Source organism: Grammomys surdaster, unplaced genomic scaffold (assembly GCF_004785775.1).
Source record: "Grammomys surdaster isolate TR1022 unplaced genomic scaffold, NIH_TR_1.0 237, whole genome shotgun sequence".
Classification (NCBI taxonomy): Eukaryota; Metazoa; Chordata; class Mammalia; order Rodentia; family Muridae; genus Grammomys; species Grammomys surdaster.
In genome coordinates this window covers 57,886-77,457 of record NW_021604682.1, presented here as the reverse complement: position 1 = coordinate 77,457, position 19,572 = coordinate 57,886, and the positions used below count along the sequence as shown (strand labels likewise).

Sequence of the window (19,572 nt, the reverse complement as noted above, 5' to 3'; positions counted from 1 at the left end):
GAGGTGGCAACAAAAATAATTTCCTGACTGAGTGGGTCACCGAAAGGAGGAACCGTATTAAAAGTCCTCAGCATTAGGAAGGGTGAGAATCACTGATTTGGGGGCTGTTGACGATCCATAAGAAGAAACCCAGCCTCAGCCCAGAACTGCGGACAGTGTGTAATAGCACAGCTGACAGAGGTGAGTGGCCTGGAGGAGAGCGAACCTCTCATGGCCAGAGAAGCAGAGGGGCTCTCAGCAGTGTGCTGTCTGTACCCTGGGACACTCTCCTTAGAGACAGGTACACAATTAGATGGATGGCCAGTGCATGGACAGGGAGGGGTACAGACAATAATGAGATCTCCAGCGGGGGGGTTCAGTGTTGTGCTGTCGTTGACAGGAACAGAGCAGGAGAGGAGGAGCAGGTGGTGAGGAAAGCCACCAAGAGCACCTTGTCACTTGTCACAGAGCACACCTCCCTTTAAGTTCCTTTTCTCCTCAGCTTAAAGATAAATGGCATTTTATTTTTTTATCTATCTATGTATCTATCTATGTACCTATCTATGTATCTATGTATGTATCTATGTATGTATCTATGTATGTATCTATGTATCTATCCATCCACCCACCCACCCATCTATCTATCCACCCACCCACCCACCCACCCACCCACCCATCTATCTATCTATCTATCTATCTATCTATCTATCTATCTATCTATCTATCTATCTATCTAATTTTTGTTTTTTCAAGACAGGGTTTCCCTGTATAGCCTTGGCTGTCCTGGAACCCACTCTGTAGACCAGGCTGGCCTCGAACTCAGAAATCCGCCTGCCTCTGCCTCCCAAGTGCCAGGATTAAAGGCGTGTACCACCACTGCCTGGCCTGATAAATGGCATTATTTAAAGCCTCCTCTGGCTCACAGATGCAGGACCCTGTCCTGGGCTGGGAACTTGGAAGGATAATTTCTTTCCCTCGTTATTCGTAAATATCTTCCTTTATTCTATAATATGCAATATGAGGTGTTTGATTCCTTTTAGCCCCCTCAGGAATCCACATAGCAAGTTTTGACCCATGAGGGGATCTGCCCTAGAATCTGTCCCTGGCCTTGGTTATGCCTGCAGTGGGAGTATGCGGGGGCTGCCTGCTTTCCACTTGCATATCTGTATTACCCCCTCTGCCTGGAAAAAGTGTTTATTTAGTACCCAGTTCTCACGCGGGCTCCCGAGGGCTCAGCTCACAGTACCCTGATCCAGCATGCCTGGCTCCTGCTGTTCCCAAGTAAGATGCAGAGTCCTTTTCCTGGCTGTCCCCTGTGGACACAATCTCAGGGAACTGGGCTCTGAACCCATGGTGACTGTGCTGACTCCTGGTATGGGGTCAGAGTTAAGGTCAAAAGTCTGTCCCCTCATCTACCCAGACAGTCCATACCCATATGCATGGGACTGGGAGGTTGGTCTGTCTGGAGATACAACTCCACTGTCTTAAAGTGGAGATGAAGAACTGTGTCTGCTCAGGGGAAAGCAGAGCCCGCAGGAAACCCCACATCTGTGTTCCTGCTCGCACACGACTCCAGCCGAGGTCACAGCCCTTGGCTCCCAGGCTCCGGCCAGGTCCCCTTGCCACAGGTGCTGGTCCTCACAGCCTTGCCACCTCTCTCTATGATGTCTGACAGCCTGTGGCCTGAAGTTCCACACTGGTTTCCCCCCAACCCGGGCTGATGATGGCATTGATGATGGGATGGGACCACCCACCTTGTGTCTGTCCCACCTCTGTTTTGGGAGTACAGAATGGGCCTGATTTCACAGGCGCAGAGCCAGAGGAAGTGCGCCACAAGTCTCCCACTTACCATTTATTTATTTATTTATTTATTTATTTATTTATTTATTTATTTTAGAGTTTTTAGAGGAGACTTTGACTTTAGAGTTGATGCTGGACCTTGGGGTTAGGGATATGCTCTGTATCTGGGGATACAGATTTTCAGGGACTATGGGATATAATGTTATGGACTGAATGTTTGTGTGAACGTAGTTGCCAACTAATCCCGAACGTGGGTGAGATTTTTAGAGGCTACTAGCTGATGAGGGTGGGGCCCCCGGGCTGGTGTTAGTCTCCTATCAGAAACCACAGGGAGTTTCCTCCTATGTTCTCTGCTCTCTCTTCCACGGGGATGTCCAGAGAACATAACTCCCTGGAACCCAAGAGAGACCTTTCCAGAGACTGACGCTGAAGGATCTAGCCTTAGACTAAGGGGATGAGCAGTATATCTAGTGTTCGAGTCCCTGGTGAGTGGCATTTTGTATAGCCATTTCAACCAAGTTGAAGTTACCAGGAAGCCAACATGTAAGCCAATGGTCGCTTAGTGTTCAGGAAATTGGCCAGACAAGATTAAAGTGTCCTATGATAGAATAAGCCAGGTACCCATGGGGCTACTGTGGTATCAAAGGACTCAGTCTTGTCTCTGTGGACACCACCCGGTTCCTTAGTTGTCTGTCCCCTCTTGTCCCGTGGCTATCCTGCTGTTTGGCCACACCCCTTGCGCTGTCCAGAAAGTTCTGTTCTCTTCCTTGTTGCTCTGCATGTGGGACTCAGGCCTGTATGCACCTGGAATTGGCCAGGGTGTTCTCTTGGAAAAGTGCCTCTAGACGTCCCGTGGGCTCTCCTGAGGCAGGTGTAGGCTTGGGTGGTGCTCTTGGGGGAAGCAGGTGAGCGGGTGGAGTCTGCTCTTATAGACTCAGGCTAGGTCTGGTGGAGACAGCACCTGCCTGTGCCTGCTGTCTTGGTAATCTGTGTATTTCCACTGGGTCAGAGCAGGGACCTGGGACTCTCCGACCTCAGTGAAAGACTGGAACAAGAGACAACAGGGGCTAGGACTGGTCAGTCTTGGTAAATTAGCATCTCTTAACCCTGTAGGTCTTGACTCCTTCAGGGGTCAAATGACCTTTTTACAGGGGTTGCCTAAGACTACCAGAAAGCACAGATATTTATGTTAAAATTCTTATGGTAAGCTCACTCAGACCTACTGTGCTGACTCTGGGCCCTTCCCTCTCCCTCTCTCTTTAGGAAAAGGGCTGGGCAGCATGTCCTGTGCAGGAGCCAGAGAAAATGCTGCTTGGTGACTGTATGCCTACATTGTCAGCTCTGTTGGTGACTAGCAAGAGGTCACGGGAGCACAAGTGTCTACCTATATGTCATGCATAGAACCACACCCATGTTTTATATAACGTATGTGTAGCTACACATTTTGACTGCAGTGTGACCAGGACACAGAATGACCTCTCTCAGACCTTAGGTTGATTTCCGTTTCCTTCTTAGTGTGAGATGAAGCATCAACAATGGGCCCACGATTGTATAATAAGAAAAATAAGATTATATTTAAAAGCCCGTGTCTGTCTAAGTGACGCAATGTATTTGTTGAGAATGACAGCTGGGGAACTGTCACAGACCACTGGGAAAGCTTCCTGGCTGACAGTGGGCCTCCAATCCATCAGCAGGGGCGAGGTGCAAGCACTCTGTGGGCTGCCAGCTTCACTTTAACAAAGTGCATGAATCACACAGGTGCTCCTTGCCAGCCAGCAATGTGGATATGGGTCATGGCTACGGTTTCACAGCTCTGCCTAAGGAAAGCACACTCGCTGGTACTGCAGTGTGACCAGTGTCATGGGTTTGTGGGTGATCGGTATTCCTAGGTGTGACAAGATGCTGTCAACTCAGGGTCCCCATCCTCGCTGCCCTACCTTCCCAGGTCTCTCCACTTACAGCATGGCTGGTGAAACCCGCTGTTTTCAAGTTGCTGATTTGATTCCTGATGCAGCATGTGTAAGGATGGCAGGTGCAAGCCGGGCAGTGGTGGCACATGCCTTTAATCCCAGTACTTGGGAGGCAGAGGCAGGCGGATTTCTGAGTTCGAGGCCAGCCTGGTCTACAGAGTGAGTTCCAGGACAGCCCAGGCTATACAGAGAAACCCTGTCTCGAAAAAACAAAAAAAAAAAGATGGCAGTTGCCACTGACTCTCCTGCCTACTGCTAGCCTAAATAGCTTCTTGTATCTCTTTGCTGTGGTTATGGTTTTAAATGGTGGGGCACTCTACATCCCTAAATTCTTAAGGTGAAGTTGTGAACCCATAGACCTGTGGATGTGACCACACTAGACGCATTTATAGGGATGATGGGGTTAACACTGGCTTATTGCCATGGCCCTGATCCACTGTGACTAGTATATTAGATCTTTTGTGGTTGTTGCTGTTTTTTTTTTTTTAAATTACTGTAACAAACAGCTTGATACATGCAGCCTAAAAGGAAAGGTTTATCTTGGCTACAGTTTAGAATATACAGTATGTGATGTCAGGAAGCTATGCTGGTAGGAACACAAGGTACCTGGTCATTCACCTTGGCAGTCAGGAAGCAGAACGTGATGAATGCTGGGCCCTCTCTCTCGATGAATACTGGGGTCTCTCTCTCTCTCTCTCTCTCTCTCTCTCTCTCTCTCTCTCTCAGTTTTTCAAGACAGAGTTTCTCTACGTGGCCCTGGCTGTCCTAAAACCCCCACTTTAGACCAGGCTTACCCTGAATTCAGAGATCCTCCTGCCTCTGCCTCTGTAGTGCTGGGATTAAAGGTGTGCCCCACATCTACCTGGCCACTTTCTTTTTTTTTTTTCTTTTCTTTCTTTCTTTTTTTTTTTAATGCAGTAAGGACCCCAGCCCACGGAATAGGGCTTCCCACAGTCAGAGTGGGTCTCCTACCCCTCACAGACATACCCAGAGATTTGTCTGCCAGGGTGGGTGATACATCAAGGTTCCAATGAATATTAACCATCAAAGTAAAGAAGTTTTTGTTGCTGTTGTTTTAAAGAGTAGAGAAAACATAGGAAAAGTAGCCTGTATCCACCAATAAATCCTTCATTCTATCTAGAAAAAAATAATGAGCAGCTGAAGGATGGATCCCCGGGTACCACAGAAGAGTGTCCACCCTCCCTGGACCCTCTAGGGATCCCTTCCAGAAGAACACTACACACTCACCCTCTGCCCTGGGGCACTGGCTGCCAGGTACACATATACCCAGAGTCCTGAGAAAGGCGCAGTGAAAACCTTGTCAGGCAATAGCCAGCAGGGGCCCAATGCTCAGTTCCAGCGGAGGTCAGCTGCAGCCCCTTCCTGCTCTTGGCTAAGTCTTCTGGAAGCTTCGACCAAGTGATTCCAGCTTTCTATTCCTCCCTCTGGTAGCCAAGACCACCTCTCTCTTCCATCCTCTTCCCGTGCAGATATCTGGTCGCTCAGTCCGATCTCAGCGACCCCAGGCCAAGGTGGGGATTGCTTGGACCTGGCAGGAACTTCCCCCAGTCCAGGCATCTCCTCCTTCCTGCAGACCCGCTGACCCTGGAGTGAGGGCATGGGCGCATGGGCTTGCAGGATGGGTCTGGCAGGAGCGCTCCCCGGCCCCAGGCCTCTCTTCGCCGGGGTGACTCAGGCAACCGTAGCCCTTTGTTGGGGTGCAGGCCGGGGCCGCCGCCCGCGGTGCCGCTAATTACAGCCTGCCCGAGCCTTTGAAGTGCTGCGCCCGCGCCCTAATTGCGCTTCCCGCCAGCTGCGCCGCCCTCTGCGGCCGCCTGCCGGGGAAAGCACCGCGAGCCGCCAGGCGCTTTTATGGGGCTCACAGTAATGCGGGTTAATCTGCAAAGAATTTTAAGAACATGCTTCGTGCAGCGGGCTTTGCTGGAGGGGACCCAGAGGGCCTCGCAAGCCGGAAATGAACGTGGGACCCCGGGCAGGGTGGCCTCTGGGACTGGTCCTGCCTTGCCATCTGCCCTCCCTACTGCAGATGTGTGGACCCGGATGACTCTGTTTACACAGCCCCAAAAGTGGCTTTAGTGTTAGCTAAGCAGTTAAGCTCCTACGGATGTGTCACCTTTCAGGGACACACGCAGATTTGAGTCTAAGTGCTATGCTAAAGCCAGTGACTGGGTGCATCGGGAACTGGAGCTGCCAGCCTTTGAGCCATGGTGGCTCCAGCAGGCAGCCAACTTCTAGAAATTACTCTCGGAGTTGGGACAGGGGCATTTCTCCTGGCAAGACAGAGGGAGCGACCTTCCTTCAGATAACAACACATCTGCTTCCCAGAGTACCCCCACGCTGGAAGCAGTCCAATGACCACAGGAAACTCCTGACTGTTCCTTAAGTTGCTAGCACGACTTTCACTAGCCCTGGGAAGGGTTGCCTGGATAGGATTGTTTATGCTGAAGAGCCTCACAGACAACGATGAGGTGCCATAGGGCTAAATGTGGCAACAGAAGCGAGGACCTAATGCCAGTCACCCTTACTTAGAGAGCAGAAGGAGCCCCATTAGGCCTTGCTTACTGTCACCGTCTGTCCAGAGAGACCCCAGAATTGGTGCTTTCTTTTTAAGAGGCAGAGTTGGAGTTTAAGAAAGAGTTTATGTAGATATAAGTGTGGCTATGGAGAGGGGTGGGGTGGGGGGTACGAATAGACACCCTGAGTCTCGTGCCTGCTTTCCAGGAGTTACTCAGAGTACAGTTCTAGGCTTCAATTAACCGCTGTAGGAAAAGTCCTCTTTCCCTGGTAGCACGGGAAGCTCCAGCTCAGAAGAAAATCAGAGAGTCTGCTTGGCCTCCTCTCCCAGGGCCACACCCCTCTCCGAATCCTTTGAAGGTGTGCCTTAGATCAGAGCTAAAGAGCACCCTTCCTGCAAGCTATGATCATCGGGGCTCCCTAGACACGCGGAGCTGACAGGTGTGTGTGTGTGTCCGTGTGCAGATGCAGACACATGCACATATACGGACGGGTGCTCTTCTACACGGGAGAGGTGTTTATTTTAGGAATTGACTCATGTGACTGACGGTGGGGGGGTGGGGTGGCAAGTCCAGACTGCTGCTGGAGACCAGGTGTGGGGGTGGGGTGGAGGGGTTGAGGGGGGAAGAGTTGGTGGTACAGCTGGAGTCTGGAAGCCAGCTTCTGGAAGAAGTACCTCTTTTCGGGGAGCTCGAATTTTTGCCTTGTGATCTTTAGTAGATTGGATGGGGTCCAGCCATATAGCTAACAAATCCCTTCACTGTAGTATCTGGGCAGCCTGGACCAAGTATCTGAATGCTATGTCAACACCACCTAATGTAAAATTCACCATCATGTTAGCAAACGTCAGAACACATCCTCTTTCTCGATCTGCAAGCCTCTTCCTAGGGCTGTTTCTCATGGGCTCTTGGTACAGGGTCCTGGATCTTGGAAGCCTGGATGTGTCAGTCCCAAGAGTATGGAGCGTCCCTTCCCTTCCACTGGAGTCGGGACAATATTGTGTGGTACCTCCCCTTCTCCCCTTCTCCCCTTCTCCCCTTCTGATCCAGTGATGAAGAGGCAAGAGATGAAGGTGAGTTTAGGGTAGGAAATCGGGGAAGCATTCTTGTGTTCAGGGAACACTACGGCCTCATTTTACACATGGTTCACTGTTGAACCTCTTGGGCCTCACGGTGGGTGGGTGGGTGTATGCACCCTGTTGGACTATTTCAGGGTGATGTCAAATGTCTCCCAACTTTCCAAACCACAGCCCTTGTATAGGCTTTTTTTTTCCCATTTAAAAATGTTGACTTTCCTAAGGCACAGGTCAGCTTGTGGGGAAGCTGACCATGATACATAAAGTAAGAGAAACGAGTGACCACCTGAGGTTTCTACACTTCGTTCTGCTCACAGAATATTTATTAAAGTTGTTTAATATATGATTTCTCATTCGACGTTTTGGAAGTCCTTTATTGTAAAGATAATCCTTCTGCCTGGTGACAAACAGCCACCAGGATGATCACTCTGGGCCTCCACGCTGGGTAAATTCTATTTCCTCTTGAGACACAAGTTTCCTTCCATATTTCCTAGGTAACGTTTTTAGTATATTTGCAGTGTCTGGTGGCCCCTGATGATCAGGAAATCTGGGGACGTGCTTTCTTTCGAATGTTGTGAAATTACAGAGGAGCAGGAGGGTGTCGCAGCAGATCCCAAAGCTTCCGAGGCACTGAGTTTAGGATTGTGTCTTCTGTTAAGGAACCTTGTTGATGAAGCAGTGGCTTCACTACCCTCACGACCCTGCTGGCAGAAGCCATCTTTCCCTTGTATAGGTTTTTGTGGTACTGTTGTGAGGTGGGTCTACATGTTGGTGTCTGGTATATGAAGCACAGACAAGTGACAGGGACATCAGATGCCTTGGGAGGGAGAGAGACAGGCAGAGCTGATTGGCTGGGGGAGTTTCATTGAGAAAAAGGACTGAGAGAGCAATGGCTTCCAAGGAAAGGGGATTTGCAGCATATAGCGATCGAAAACACATAGGCACCTAACAACACGTTGTTAAAACACATACGGCTGGAGTTCCAAGGAGAAATGAAACTGAAGTCCACACTCAACAGACAGTGGTAGTATAGACTGCTGTGTAGGTAGTGCTGGTAAAAGCGTGTACTTTGTGGAGGAGGGAAAAAAGGCAAGACTGAGCTTGTACACTCAAAATATGCATACATGTATTAGTCAAAACCCAGAAAGGAAAAGCTATCTAACAGCAAAGTGTCAAGTCTAGGGAGAAAATGTAAGCGTTCTGTAAAACCTCGTCTCCATAAGACATTTTAAAAGACATTTAGGGAGAAACTTGGATATTAAAACACACACACACACACACTAAATTAGATGATATTGTGGCAAACTGTAAGTAGCATGACCAGAAAACAAGAATAGAAACTATTAAATATGTCCAGGAGTATAATTTCATGTGCAAAGCACATGTGTGCACACACACATATGCACAAACACACACACACACCATACATGCCACATATACATACAGACCACACACACACATATACACATGCTGTGCGAGTACACACATACACACACACACACACACGCACACACACACACGCAGATACCACATACACACAAAGAAATTATGTTTACAACAGCGATAACATTATCCGTGAATGAGTTCACTTATTGGCAAACGATCTGGCCACATGCTCCCAAAATCCTCCTGTCTCTATGTCCCCAGGGCAGGGACCTCAGGCGTGCAGACACAAGTTGATACTAAGGATCTGAACGCAGAGCTTCATGCTTACATAGCAAGATACTTATCTGCCGGGCCACCTCCCCAGCCGGATTCCTGTAATACGTTGCTTACTATTTAATGTTGGTTTGGAAGGGTTTTTTTTTTTTTTTTTGGTTTTTCAAGACAGGGTTTCTCTGTGTAGCCCCGGCTGTCCTGGAACTCACTCTGTAGACCAGGCTGGCCTTGAACTCAGAAATCCACCTGCCTCTGCCTCCTAAGTGCTGGGATTAAGGTTTGGAAGTTTTAAATAAGATTCTTTTTAATTTTATTTTTGTTTTGTGACAGAGTCTGGCCGTGCTGTGCTTAAACTCCTGGACTCAAGTGATCCCCCTGACTCAGTTTCCCAAGTAGCTGTACTACAGGTGTGTGCTATTACACCCAGCTATGGGGAAAATGGTTTTTAAAGTTTGTATGAAGAAGAATATAAGTGAGAGCTGCTAATATTTTTTTTTTTTTTAGACAAGGTCTCACTGTATTTGAGGCTAGCAACTCATTCCGTAGTCCATGCTAGCCTTGAACTTAGAATTCTCCTGCCTTATCTTTCTGCATGCTGGGATTACAGACATGCACCATCACATCTGGCTTCAGATACATTTATGTACACACACACACACACACACATACGTGTATCCTGTGGGTACATTTTTGAAAAGGAGAACTAGTGTGTATATATTTTATCAAGCGGTCCCAACATGATGCTGGCAGCAGAAACAGGCCTCACAGAATGGACAGCAGTAGAGCACACGGGAGGATAACACAGCATGGGTGACATTTGGTCACAGATTGGGAGCTGTATGGAGTGCTCTACTACAACTGGATCACAGGAGTGTGTCATTACATCTAGTTTATGGGGTGCCGGGATTGAACTAGGGGGCCTAGGCAGTTGAGCTGTATCTTCACCTCTTGGGAGGTTTTCTTTTCCACTGGACCGGGCTGGGTTGTTCCTGCCTGTGAGATCTGTTAACAGGCGGGGAGCTCAGGTGTGGGTGAACTGTGTGAGGTTCAGACCAATCACAGACATCTCTGATATATACTCCCTCCTCCCATGTTGCTCTTGGCCTACGTCTGTGACTCTTTCCTGCATCTAACGTAGGAGAAGCTATTTGTGTTGCAAAATCAACTTGGAAAAAAAAAAAAGTTGGGGAAGAAACACGAGCATTTTTCTTTCTTACCAGTGTCTCCAACTGCACACAGACGCTTGGGCTCTCCCGTCACTGAGGGCTCAGGAGCTGGCATGCCTGAGACCTGCTGCTTTATCACTCAATTTCCAGATGTGGAGTTTCAGAGATTCCTATGCAGTGTCACAGTCAGGCCCCCTCTGAGGTAGCTGTTGTGGGGTTTAGCATGATAGTTCCAGTAACAAACTCTTGCCGGCTGCTGCTCACAACACGTGTGTGTGTGTTTGTGTGTGAGTGTGTGTGTGCGCGTGTGAGTGTGAGTGTGTAACTACAGCAAATGTAATAAGGAGGAATTTTTCCAAGAGAGTATAGTTTTAATTCTTTAAATCAGGCTATTACAAAACAAAACAAAACAAAACAGACACTGTCTCATTTAAGAAAAGGAGTCAGAGGGCAGCTGGCTGCGTGGAGCTCACCAGACCTGCAACCCTGTGACTCTGCACAGGTGCCAGCTACCCATCCTGCAGAAGTCACCTCTGTACCCCACCCAGGGTGTGCCTCCGGTGGCTACCACCGCTACCTGCAGCTGGGCTGGGAAGGGCCCTAGTCCAGGACTGTTCTTCAGCTGGGAAAGAGACTGCATGACATTACCTCTCCCCTTCAGACCAGGCTGCTCCCCTCCCCCCTTCAGACCAGGCTGTTCCCCTCCCCCCCCTTGCCTCTCATCCTCAGACTAGGCTGTTCCCCTCCCCCCTCTGACTAGTGTTCTCCCCTCACCCACCTTGCCTCCTGCCCTTAGACTAGGCTGCTCCCCTCCCCCCTCCCAGGCTGTTCCTCTCCCCCTCTCCCTCTCAGATCAGGCTGGGAAACCACACATCTTTCCTTTGATGGTTACGGTCATGGTGAAGTGGGTTCTATATAAGCTCACACAGCAGCTCTGATCTACGAGGGTAGGAATCTCAGGAAACCCCACCACGGCAATATATGTCCCCCCGGGAAGGGTCGGCACTGAGCCCGGTAGTGGAGAAACTTACCCCAAGAGCTCCCCTGGGCCAGGTAAAGAGTAGCCATGTGTAGCAAGTGCCTCTTTATGGGTTTCTTTATAGATACCCTAGTCACCACAAGCCCAAACACCTCCTCACTGGGACATAAATGGCTCATCAGGGTCTCCAGGGAGAAAGGAATGCCAGAATACACAGAGATCCCTGTTACACAGAGACCCTCCAGCACTCTGCAGATCACCCCTTCTTCCTCTTCTGTCCCAGCACTGCCCACTCCCATTTCTCTCTCCCCTCCCCCATCTCATCCCTCCAGGCCTCTATCTATTCTTTTTTTTTTTTTTGGTTTTTTGAGACAGGGTTTTTCTGTGTATCACTGGCTGTCCTGGAACTCACTCTGTAGACCAGGCTAGCCTCGAACTCTCAAACTCAGAAATCTGCCTGCCTCTGTCTCCCAAGTGCTGGGATTAAAGGTGTGCACCACCACCTCTATCTATTCTTGTCTGCTCCTTCTCTTATGGTCTTTTGTCATCTCCCTGTCTCTGTAATCACAGGGTCTTGAGCTCACAAACACCCACTGAGTCAGACACTGCCGGGCCCCTGAGCTGGGCCTTTTCCCTACTTCTTTCTTCTCCATCCATCTTTGTCCTCTCCCCACCTCTGTTTTGTGGTACCCACCCTCTTGCCAACCCCCCTTCCTCTCCCTTCCCCTCCCCACCCCCCACAACGGTTTGCCATTTGCAAACAAACAGGCTCTGCCCGAGTTCTGAGCTGGGACATTCTGGGGGAAAACCGTGTATCTTAGGGGCTTGTGAAAGGGGGGGTCCTGCTGAGCCAGAAGCATCCCTCAGGGAGCAAAGCACCCTCTGCACGGCCACTCAGAAGCCTTCTCTCTGGAGCAGCTCTCTGTAAGGATGGCTCCCCCAACAGGGGAATTCCTGAAGCCAACAGTTGACAAAACCACACACCCTCTGCTGGGCTGGGCACCAGATAAAAAGCCCTCCTCAAAGCCGGCCCTCTGGGGGACGGTGTGGGACCTGGCAGGGCAGGAGACTTGCCACTGTCACCACCTCTTCTAAGACTGATCCTGATCTCAGCACAGAACAGAGGACCTGACCTCCTGCAGGACCTAAGGCTGACCCCTACTGAATGTTGGGACTTCTGGGGACACTCGCCCCAGCTGAGAGCAAGGTCTGTCTGGGTGTCTGGGAATCCCCAAGAGAGCACAAAGTGGACCGGCAGAGCACCTGTCCCTATCGCTAGCTGCAGGTCTGCCAAGGTCACCTGCACCAAGTCCTACACAGCAGCGCGACGCTGTCATCTGCACCCAGGAAAAACTGGTTTTCTAAGTTTTTCTGGTTTGTTCTCAGTGCTCCGCTGAAGGGATCTATTTCTGTCTCTCCTTCAGGAGGGTGAGCTTTGCCAATGACTAATCCCAGTCCTGAAGATTGATACCGTTGTCACCTGCACACGGGACCCAAGCCCGGCAGGGAAGCGGAGAGATAAGCCCTTGCCTGCAGCTGAAGCTCCAGCCTGCCAGGGCCGCCCGCCTTTTGGTACCGCAGAACAGCTAAGGGCTGTCATTGCTGTCAGGACTGCCTCTGTCCTCCTGCAGACACAAACATGGGCTCATCACAGTGACCACCTGGGGTCCAGACTGCCCCTCGAAGGGAATTAGGAGTGGCTGCCTCTCTGCAGGCGTGTGGAGCCCCTGGATGGATCTTGGGACCCGAACCCCTCATGTCTGTGCTGCTGATGTTGTGTGTGGCACTCTTGCTTCTGGGTACCCCCAGCTATGGCGCCCGGTCCTGGGAGCCCTGCACAGGTAAGGTGACCACATGGGGGACATGGGTAGGGCATCTTTTGTGGAGTTGGAGGGAAATAGGGTTCGACATGACACTTCCTGACACCAGGTCACTTGTGTGTGGTAAAAGGCTGGCCTCCTGGAGACCTGGACAGTTATGAGGGACAGGGGAGATACAATAGAAGGGGCTTCACAGGCAGTCACAATAAAAGGTTTCTCTAAGCTGTTAGAGTTGGGGGAGTTTCAAGTTTCAAAGAGCTAACAGCAGCCATCGAGGCTCGCAAGTACTTACCTGCTTGGCTGCCGGGAAGGCCAAGCACCTGCTCCAGGAATGAAGTCCCTGGCCCTCAGGCTCCTGGCAGAGATGAGCTCTCCAACCTGCACTTAGCAAAGCTCTGGGCCGCCACGGGCCTGGCTTTGTCCCCAGTTGAAGGAGAAAACACAGGCCCAGCCCCAGACACACCCACAACCCACACCTGGGTTCAGCCTGGAGCTCCCCAAGGTGGGCCGACTGCAGGCCTCCTTCTCTTCTTAGAGAGGCCACTGGGAACACCAGTGACAATGAGATCCTGCCTGTCCTAGGGTTCCCTGCAAGAGATTCTAATGATCAAGTCACAATGAATGGGATAAAGACAGGACAGTTGGATCTGGTAGCCGGACCTGTGGGGGATTGCAAATTGGTGGCGGGGGGGGGGGTATCCCAGGGACAAGGGACGCTGGTGTGACAGGTGGCTGTGTTCTCACGTGCATACCTTCTTCTGGGTTGCTAGGGAGTGTGAGGCTCCTTCACGCACTGGGCTGTTGCTCTCTGTGACATGGCATTGGGTGACCCCGCGATCGAGGTTTGGAACACTGACTTGTGTGAACTGGTGCGTTGAAGTTTATAACCTAATTACATAGAAGCAACTGGCTGTAAGTTCCAGTAACTACTAGATCATGGGCTGTGGGTGAGAAGGCCCTGGGGCCTGACACGGTGCCATCTGTGGGGATCTGAGGTAGAAGAGAAGCCCCTGCCCCTTCTCCCGTGTTCTCCAACCACACCTGCAGTGATGGCTTTGAATGTGGAACTTCTAAGTCAGTTGTCACCACACAAATCCCCTGGCTCCAGTTGATGGCATCTGGGTGTCCCCCTTTTTCATTCCCATGCAGGGCCACCTTGCGTGTGAGGTGAGCGTGTAAATGAGCCCCAGAAGGACCCTGTGCGGGCCTGGCTGGGAATTGTAAGGATGGCCATGCTTCCGGAGATTGAGGGGTGTATGTGTTCGGGATGAGTCACCAACATGTGCTTTCCTGTTCTACGAGCCCCGGGGACACAGCCGACCTGGAAAGTGATAATAAAGGTTATTTATAAAGCCCGCCCCCTCTCCCCCGAAGCTGCGTTTCGAATAGTTAAAAGATGACCTAGTTATGAATATAATGAACCACGGAGGAAACATAAAAGTCAGGCCGATATTATGAAGCTAAGTGATACGAGGCTTGGGAGGCCACTGAGGGTGGGTTGGCCGAGTTTTAAGTCCCTCTGGTTCTACTCTGTGTTGAACGTTGGCCAGCCCTGAACTTGATGCAGGACACAGGTGCGTGCTCCAATTCTGCCTTCCCCTGGCCTAGGCTGCCCTGCCCAGCAGGTGGGAAAACGGAAGGTCTGAATTGCCTGGAGACACATCAGTGGTCCCATGGAGCTGGGACTGGTGGTCACTGTGCAGGTCACAGCAGGCTGGAGGCTTAAGGAAAACAAACCTCACACCTGTGAGCATTCACACCTGTTACTGTTGGCTTTACAAGTGACCCCCTGTCATGTCATTGCCCTTGTCAGGTGCTTTCTGGTGCTTAACTTGCAAATGAGGTGACAAGATCGGGGTCTGGTAGGAAATATCTCCGGGTCACTCTCCACATCCCTGTCCCCATGGGGTCTAGTAGTCTGTGTTCTGGGGAGATTCCAAGAAAAGGCCTGTGGCTTCACTGTCTCGCAGGTAGTCAGCAGCGTGGAGGGAGCTCAGGGCCCCCAGGTCACTACTGGTCTCGGATACTGTAGAGTATAGTCTCTGGTAAGGGGTCTGTCATCGACAGGGAGCATTGCAGATACCAGGTGAGTGAACTCCCAGGAGTCTTCTGGCCCCTAGTGGGAACTAACTTCTCTGCCCTCTCTTTAATAGGAAGGTCCCCAGGAGAGTGGGAGACAGGAGTGAGGTGCCACCTTTCTTCACAGCCTTAGAAGACAGGAGGTTTGGTGTGTGGGTAGGGGCACAGTTCTCAAAGCCTTCTCCCCACTGGGCATGGTCCAAGCCTGTTGAGGATCAGAAATCCCTGGGCCCTCCTAGGGCATTGGGCTTCTCAGCTTCCTGGTTTCCAGCCCGCCTGCTCTCATCCCCACTGTCTCTTGCGTGGACAGAATAGGACTCGGGGCTCAGAGGACCCTGGTGTGAAGGTGGAGAGGGACAGCAGGCCAGAATGCGGCTGTGGTCCAGAAGGCATGGCAGGCTTGGGGCTCTGGAGATGCGGGGACGGGGACATCCAAATTGACCCAAGGAGAACCAGTCGAGCAGGTTCAAGCCCCGACCCCAGAGGGTGGCTTAAGAAGACTTTGCCCTTTGGCTTCTTTCTCCTTGATACCCTCTTCCCACCTCCAGACTATGTTCTTCACAGATCTACAGGTTGGGACATCTGAATAAAAAGCAGTACAGTGGCAGTTCAAGAGGCACTGTGCTTTGTGTGTCAAACCCCTGCTGACCCTCCTGTCCCCCTGAACATTCCCAATTAACCAGAGATGGTGAGATTTGAGGAAGTGGGGCTTCTCTCTTGCCAGGGACTAATCCATCCGCCAGCTACCAGCCACAATCCACTGGGGAAACTGCGGGTGGGGGAAGGGTGGGCACCAGCAGTGGAGTGTGACATCGTATGTGTGTGGGAGGGGGCTGTCACATTATACTGGTGCCAGAGGTGAGACACTCCCAAGTCCTGGGGGTTCACCTGGAGCTCCCAGGACATCCCTGACCCTTGCGTGAGGCAGGAAGAGGAAGACGCTCAAAGGTCAGGAAGAGAGGTTTATTAATGGCAGGGCCAGATGTGCATTGGGGAAAGCAGAGATGTGTTGGGAAGGTGGGAGCTACCGGAGATTACAGGAAGCTGCAGGTGGGGTGGGCGCCAGCTGTTGAGGTGTGACATCGGGGGGCTGTCATGTAATGCTGGTGCCAAAGTAGACACATCCCTTGTAGGTCACTGTGAGACAAGGAAGGAACTGAGCTCCAGGACCACAGCAGGATAGGCCCATCAGCAGCTGGACTTCTGGCCTGAGGAGAGGCCACAGGAGACCTGTCTGGAGCAGGAAGGGTGGCACAGCAGGGACACACTGGAGGATGGGCGACAGCAGCTGGGCTGGCAGGATGACCCACAGCAGGAGGAGGTGGACACACAGCAGGCAGGTCTGCACACAGGGCGGCACAGCAGGGACACACTGGAGCAGGGCTTGCAGCACACAGGAGCACAGCAGGAGGGCTGGCAGCAGGAGGAGGAGCCAGAGCAGATGGGTGTGCAGCACACAGGCTTGCAGCACACAGGCACACAGCAGGAGGGCTGGCAGCAGCAGGACTGGCAACTAGGCTGCTGGCAGCATGAGCCAGAGCAGATGGGTGTGCAGCACACAGGCTTGCAGCAAAGGGTCACACAGCAGGGCTGCTGGCAGGGGGAGCAGGTGCAGCAAGCTGTCTGGCAGCTAGCCTGCTGGCAGCATGAGGGTGTGCAGCAGGAAGATTGGCAGCAGGGGCTGGACACACAGCTCACTGGGGTGCAGACGAGGGTCAGGCAGGGGGCTGGGGCACAGCAGCTTGGGACACAGCAGCTGGACTGGCAGCAGCTGGGAGCACAGCAACTGGGGGCACAGCAGGGGACACAGCAGCTGGGCTGGCAGCAGCTGGGGGCACAGCAGGAGGGCTCACAGCAGCTCTCTGGGCAGTCATCCACCTGCCAGGAGGAGTCAGTACAAGAATCACAGGAACCGGGCAGGCAGACCCGGCTGTCGTAGCTCAGGTCACTGGAGCAGACGGACATAGTGGAGGTGGCCATGGTGGGTAGGTTTAGTAGGAGCTGAGAGTGTTTGTGTGAGTGTGTGTGGGTGTGTGAGTGACTGACTCTCGGCTTTTATACTCTGCACACAGTGTGTTGTTGGCATAGGCTACCCTTCCTGGCAGCTCTTTCCTTGTTAGTGTTTGGTGCTAGTTCCTGGAGAGTGGCGGAAGATGCTACTCAGCCTGTAGATGTCTTGGCTGTGTGTTGTGTTGAGCCAGGGACCTTGGCTAGCTCTCCTGATGGAGAGGGCATCCCTGTAGGAGGAAGCGCTGGCCAGGGGTGGGTCTGGGCTCCCTTGGCAAGGTAGTTGAATCTTTGCTTCTGAAATGTCCAATCGTTTTTGGGTGCTCTGTGTTGGGCGTGTCTGCCCTTTTTTCTTTTATGTTTGCTATCAAGTCCTTGAATAGGGCAGGGCTGATTCCAGTGACCGTGGTGGGCTCTCCTTCTCTCAGCTTGGCCTGGTTGGAGGTGCTTATGCTGGGGACTCAGTGACATAGAACTGGCTGTTCCTCTGCTCACCGCTATCCCTGCTTTGGGTGAAGGGTGACGAAGGCTGGGCCAGGCCCCTGCCTAAGAAGCAACTGTTTCATCAAGGCACGCCTCTTCTGCCACTGACTGCTGTCAGCATGCTTGGCTGTAGGTTTGAGGTGGTTGTGGCTATGCTGAACTTTGACATGGTACAAGGCTAGGGCCAGAGGTCAGTGTGTCTGGCTGTCCTTGAACTTGTGGAGCGCACACCTGTCTGCATCCTCGAGGACTCCTTGTAACCATCCCATGACCCCTCAGTGTTGGCTTCAGAGCTCGGTCCAAGGGCGCCTGTGAGGAGCTATGGGTAGAGTCCACCTCATTGGCCATGGTCATTGTTCAGGGATTCTCTAAAGGATCTTCTCCACGAAGATGTTGGAATCCTAGACAGGTCTTGCAGTGGGGAATGCAAGTCACCGGGGACCATGTGACCCGCCATGCAATGTCCGTGGGGGAGGTGGAGGGAACCAGTCAATCAGGACAAAATCAGATTGGAATGGGCAGATGCTGGGCTGACAGTTCCAACTGTGGGGCTCCGTATGAGGTGTGCATGAGGGGATGTCTTCGTGTGAGTTGTGGACCTGCCAGAGTTCTGTCATTAGACACACACGTAGGATGCCATACTCATGACTGCCATGTTTTCAGTATGAACTGTCCCTCCAAAGAAGCGTAGTTCCCAGCAGATGGTGCTGGTGGAGGGTGTTGGCTGTGGGACCCAAGGTGGCCACTGAAGGATGTGTAGGTTCTCCTCTGTCTCTTTCTTTCCATCTCTGCCCGCCCCCTTCCTGGCCACCATGAGATGAGAAGCAGGAGGCAAGAAGCCTGTGTCCCTGCCTGCTTCTCACCTCAGGCCCCAAAACAGAGCTGGCCAGAGACTGAATTTAGGAACTCGTGATGCCCCTGAGACCACAGGGCCAGCTCAGCTACCAGTCTCTGTGTACTTGCTTTCTATTTTAGAGATTCCCAGTTAAATCAAGCCCGATTTCTTTTTACAGCAGCACAGAAAATCACTTTAGGATGAGCCAGAGTGAAGTGTTTATGGATCATGTAGACGTTTGGGCATCGGGCATGGTAGCCTGCTCAGGTGTCTACAGAATGGCTGTGTATATGATCCTGTGGCTTTCTTGTGGGTCCGTGTGTGTGTGTGTGTGTGTGCACTCGTGCGCGCGCACACCTCTCTTCAAACCTCAGTCCAGAATCTTTCTATCACTTATCCTGTTGTGTACAGGGTTTAAAGATGGACCAAAGCATAACACTAAGCAAATGTTAAAATTTTAAGTAAAATGCACAAGGTAGTTTATTTTTTTCTTCTCTTCCATTTGTTAATGAAGTTTTGGAGTAGTTCTTGAGGTGCACTGCTTAGATCTAGGGACAAACAGGCAAGCTAACGCAGAGAAACTGGAGGTCACAAGTATCCTGACCCCAAACATAGCTTGTTTCTTGTTTTTTTTTTTTAATTGGATATTTTATTTATTTACAATACAGATGTCATCCCTTTTCCCCATTTCCCCTCCCTAGAACCCCCTATCCTATACCCCCTCTTCCTTTATGCCTTTATACCATTTTGATTACATGCATGTATTAAGGTCAGTTCTAGGTTGAAGGTCTAGCAATACAATAGATGCAAATAGTCAAGGAACAAGCAAGACAATAAACCCAGAGAGTCAAAGAACAAGCAAGGCATTAAACCCAATGTTTATGTGAACACTCCCGTGATCACTGTTTCTTGTTTATAACATCCGTGTCTCACCTGTCTGCAGATAAACACACATTATCTCTAGGCAATTAGGATTTATTAGTTGTTTTGAAGTTGTACGCATGATGTGCGCACACGTGTTTGTGTGTGCCTATGTATGTGTGTGTAAGTGTGTGTATGTGTATTTGTGTGTATACGTATATATGTGTGTGTATGTGCATGTGTATATGTGTGTATGTGAGTGTATATGTGTGTGTGAGTGTGTGTGTTTGTGTGTGTTTGTGTGCGTTTGTGTGAATATGTGTG

The 19,572-nt window shown here is 51.2% G+C and overlaps 1 protein-coding gene and 1 pseudogene across 2 annotated transcripts; both read right to left on the bottom strand.

Annotated features, from left to right (window-relative positions):
• Positions 1-7,782: 7,782 nt before the first annotated feature.
• Positions 7,783-10,824, bottom strand: LOC114626544 (annotated as a pseudogene).
• Positions 10,825-16,250: 5,426 nt separating this feature from the next.
• Positions 16,251-17,042, bottom strand: LOC114626530 (keratin-associated protein 10-12-like). Of its 2 annotated transcripts, XM_028773949.1 has the most exons (2): positions 16,892-17,027; positions 16,251-16,789 (listed from the first exon to the last, which is right to left on the bottom strand). In XM_028773949.1, exons 1-2 carry the CDS (start codon positions 17,025-17,027, stop codon positions 16,251-16,253), a joined length of 675 nt encoding a protein of 224 aa, XP_028629782.1. The 2 variants fall into 2 exon arrangements, with proteins under 2 accessions (XP_028629782.1, XP_028629781.1); XM_028773948.1 differs by having other exon boundaries at positions 16,251-17,042.
• Between the last annotated feature and the right edge of the window lie 2,530 nt (positions 17,043-19,572).